The sequence below is a fragment of the Mus caroli genome, chromosome 7 (genome assembly GCF_900094665.2).
Source record: "Mus caroli chromosome 7, CAROLI_EIJ_v1.1, whole genome shotgun sequence".
Taxonomy (NCBI): Eukaryota; Metazoa; Chordata; class Mammalia; order Rodentia; family Muridae; genus Mus; species Mus caroli.
In genome coordinates, this window is record NC_034576.1 from 83,463,322 (window position 1) to 83,467,804 (window position 4,483).

General features: G+C 49.9%; 1 protein-coding gene across 1 annotated transcript in view; it reads right to left on the reverse strand.

Annotated features, from left to right (window-relative positions):
* Wdr73 (WD repeat domain 73) overlaps positions 1–4,483 on the reverse strand; it is a 10,424-nt gene that overhangs the window by 3,937 nt on the left and 2,004 nt on the right. The window contains exons 4-5 of the mRNA XM_021167622.1: positions 3,697–3,785; positions 3,116–3,180 (exon numbers count right to left, since the gene is read on the reverse strand). Coding sequence (XP_021023281.1) covers positions 3,116–3,180; positions 3,697–3,785 — 154 coding nt within the window. The remainder of the gene's footprint in view (positions 1–3,115; positions 3,181–3,696; positions 3,786–4,483) is intronic.

Here is a 4,483-nt window from a genome sequence, read left to right on the forward strand (position 1 = left end):
CTCTGTCACGTGCACATGCGTGGAGAGAAGCTCTGTCACGTGCACACTCGTGGGGAGAAGCTCTGTCACGTGCACACGCCACACGCGTGGGGAGAAGCTATGTCACGTGCACACGCGTGGGGAGAAGCTCTGTCACGTGCACACGCGTGGGGAGAAGCTCTGTCACGTGCACACGCGTGGGGAGAAGCTCTGTCACGTGCACACGCGTGGAGAGAAGCTATGTCACGTGCACACGCGTGGGGAGAAGCTCTGTCACGTGCACACGCGTGGGGAGAAGCTCTGTGTGCCTCTTCAGTTCTAAAGGGCGGGCCTTGGGGAGAACGGTGGGTGGATGGTGGAAGGGTGTGTGTTCCCTGCAGACAGTTCTGCACCAGCAGCAGGGACGGCTGGGCTCCCAGGGCATTTCATTCAGACTTCTCAACAAGAGCTGAGAAGCACTTGCAACAGACACAACAGCTGAGCCTGGGCCGTTAGCTGGTCTCTAGGGAGCACAGAAAGGCTGCTCTCCTGGGCCACTTCCCTGACTCTCTTACACTGATCCCAAGGAGCCCGAAGCCCCCAGGACCTGCTGCTCTGAGCTGGGAGAGGGTTTTCAGCTGCGGAAGGGAGGAAACCTATTTCAAAGATTTAGCATTAGTAGGGCTGGCCTTACAGTGCAATGTCAGAGCCCTGCCTGGCTTATCTGAGGCCCCGGATGATCTCTCCATCCAGTACCATAATAACTGCACACCCATAAAACAAGCCCAGCCTCTCTCTCCAGTCTGTACAAAAGAATATCTTTTAGGAAATCCCCACCTAATATACCAAGCCAGCACATTAAGATGCTCAAAGAGCCAGGCAGTGGTGGCACACGCCTTTAATCCCAGCACTTGGGAGGCAGAGGCAGGCGGATTTCTGAGTTCAAGCCCAGCCTGGACTACAGAGTGAGTTCCAGGACAGCCAGGGCTACACAGAGAAACCCTGTCTCAAAACAAACAAACAAACAAACAAAAAATTGCTCAGAGAGTCAGGAGCCTCGGTACACACTTGAGGGATGAAGACCAGCCTGGTCTACATGAATGACTTCCAGGACAGCCCTGATTACATAGTGAGACCCTGTCTCAAAAAACAAAACAAAACAAAAAAGCCACACACCACCACACACCAATGAGAAGAAAACCACCAAACTGAGATACATTATCAGCAAATCTATGTAATAAAGACCGTGCATCCAGCACATACAAAGAACTTTTATAACTCAGTGAGTGAACGGTTCACGACCACATGAAAGACGTTCAGTGAAAAATGCAAACAAAGGCTACAGTGATAAACAGTACCACACCCGTTAGAAAGGCTTCAACAAAAAAGCCAGGGTTAGGGACAAGTGCTTGCCCAGCAGGCACGAGGTTTAATCCCTAGGCCCTCAGAGACAGTGAAAAACGTTGGTGAGCACATGGAAAAATGGTAACTTTTGTACATTGATCACGGGACAGAAATGAAACCATTTTGTAAAATTGTGTGTGAGTGTGTGTGTGTAAGTGTGCGCACGAGTGTATGTATGTGTTTAAGTGTGTGTGTGTGTGCGCCTGTATGAGTTTCTGTGCACATGCCCACAAAGGTCTGAGGGGTTAGCCCACGAGCTGACGTAACAGAGGACTGTGAGCCACCTGACAAGCAAACAGGCTGGGAACCAAACCGTGGTCCTCTGCACCAGCAGGAAGAGCTCTAGACCACCGAGCCATCTCTCCAGCCTCAACTTTTATTTAGAAACAAAGCAAAACCCCATAAATTTACCACATAATTCAGCAATATAAGTTCATATCAAGATTTGTACATTAGGTGTGGAAGAGACGGGAAAAATGTGCCACACCCATACCAGGGCATAGTGTCAGCAGTAAAAGGAAACACATCACAATGGGCGCCATAACACAGACAGTCTTAAAAAGCATCGGCTAAGGGGCAGAGTAGAAGCGACTCCACTGGTGAGATGCTTTTCAGAACAGGCAAGCCCACGACAGAGAGGATACATTAATAATGTCCGGGCAAGGGCAGGAGTAAGAGCGATAGTAAATGGCCTGACAGGTCTTTATGGGAACAATGAAAAATGTCCTAAAATTGATTTACAGTGATGGCTGTAATACTTGACAAATTATCTTTAAAAGTCATTGAGCTGTACCAAAAATCACTTGATAGGTAAAGCATACACCATTAAAACAGCAGCAATAAGCCAGTGGTGTTGGTGGTGGGGAATGCCTTTAGTCTCACCCAGCCTTTAATAGGGAGGCAGAGGCAGGCAAATCTCTGAGGCCAGCCTGGTCTACAGAGTGAGTTCCAGGACAGCCAGGGATGCACAGAGAAACCCTGCCTTGAAACACCAAAACACAGCATCAACAACAAAAAACACCCAGGAGCAACAACAAAAACCAACCACATGTACAGGTAAGCAACACAAGGAACTGAGAAGGACCACGCAGACAAGTGGTGAGAGCATATGAGAAAGCGCTGTGTAGCAGCCAAGCCTGGGAGAAGTAACAGCCACTGTGCTGACACTGACAGTGGGAGGCAGTGTGCAGAGGCAGCATCCCACTTCCTGCTAGGAGATGTCTCTCGATGGAGGAGGGATGGGATGAATGGCTGCATCAAGCTAGGGAGATACATGCTCTGGTGTCTGGACAGAATCAACACCTCCTGCTCCTTCTCTGTGTCCCTTGGGAAGCAGTGTGATCTCTGGGCAAGAAACTGCCAGTGAGCATCTTGCTCACTTGTGACTTGCCTCCTCCAGAACTACCACACTGTAAAGGAAGGGACCTCCATGCCACCTCCTCCAAGGGCTGAGTGCCCCAGTGGCTCTAGCTCAGCCCCTCCTCTGCCCACGTCCAGCAGAGAGGTCCTGGCTCTCTAGGTGCTCTGCCAGCAGCTGGGGTGGTAAACTCAACTCCTGGAGGAAGTTCAAGGAGGCCCTAGTAGGCCTGTCTGCTACATTGTGGATGCTAACTCATCTTGGTTGCATGTAGTAGACAGAAACTGTGCTGTCCCTGTTCCCTTGCGTAAGTGCTTTTTTACTGGCTCTGCTAAGAGACGAGTGTGTGAGTCACTTTCCTAAAACTGCACCTTCCACCCTGTGACCGTCACTCACCGTTGTCCTCTCTGACTTGCCACACTTGTATGGAACACCCTGGAAGTCCACTGGTCACCAGCAACCTGTTCCAGAGAGACGGGGAATCTCAAGAGCAGACATGGAAGCTTGCCCTCCCCACAGCAGCCTTTCCTCTCCAGCCCACTTGGGAGCCCTGGGACCAGCTGCCCTCATCCAACACATCAGCAGGCTCACCCTGCTTTAGGGACAGGATCACAACTCAAGAAAGCCACAGACTGAGCCCAGGCTGCCACAGGTCATGATGGTCACCTAGAAAAGTCACAAGTAGGAAGTCTGAACACAGAACCCCGACTAAAACCTGAACTTCTATGGCGTCTGTCAGCTTTCAGACAAGCTTCAGAGGGCTTTTCCAGTCTGCATTTGGTCCCTGGAGCAACTGCACAGACTTGTAGGCAATACTAGTCAAAATGTCTGCTAAGCTAACAATTTCTTCAGATGCCCCAGGTACACCCACCTATGTCTGTATCCTGAGAAGTGGGCATGCTGATAAAGACAGATGCTGCAGAGCATTTCTTGTCATCCCCAGAGAATTCAAAGTCTGGGACACAGACTGGCCATACCTGGTATCTGGCACATGCTTTAGGTCAAAGACAGATCTGTCTGAAAATCCTCCATGGCGTACTTTGAAGTCCCTCTCTGGGTGTAAGCCCTAAAAATCAAAGGGGTGGGGCAATCAGACTTTTCATTTTTGGCTTATCTAGGCAGGGTCTCTGTATAGCCCTGGCTGTCCTGGAACTTGCTCTGTAGACCAGGCCGGCCTCAAAATAGAGTGCTGAGATTGGGGGTGGAGAGATGGCTCAGCGGTTAAGAGCACTGACTGCTCTTCTGAAGGTCCTGAGTTCAAATTCCAGCACCCATATGGCGACTCACAACCATTGGTGATGAGATCTGATGCCCTCTTCTGGAGTGTCTGAAGACAGCTACAGTGTACTTACATATAATAAATGAATAATTTTTCTTTTTAAAGGTGCTGGGATTAAGGGTGCGCATGCACCGCCACGCCCTGCTCAGCACCTGCTTTCCAGATGAGCACTAGGGAAGGAGGCGTCAAAGTCACTTGGCTGGACCTCGGCAGGGTGCATCTACTCGTGTAAATATCTACGTGGTCAGCTGCTTTTTTCCCTCCTGCCTATCCCCAAGCCTTTTTCTAGCCTGTCCTAGCCCTTGGATTATGGGGCAAAACCAGTTTACACCTTCCTAGAGGAAGACACAGAAGACAAACAGCTTAACCCAAGAATGCAAAGATTACGACCACCAACCCACTCACCCTCCCACTACAAGCAAGGTGGGTCTTTCTTTTTTTTTTTTAAAGATTTATTTATTATATGTAAGTACACTGTAGCTGTC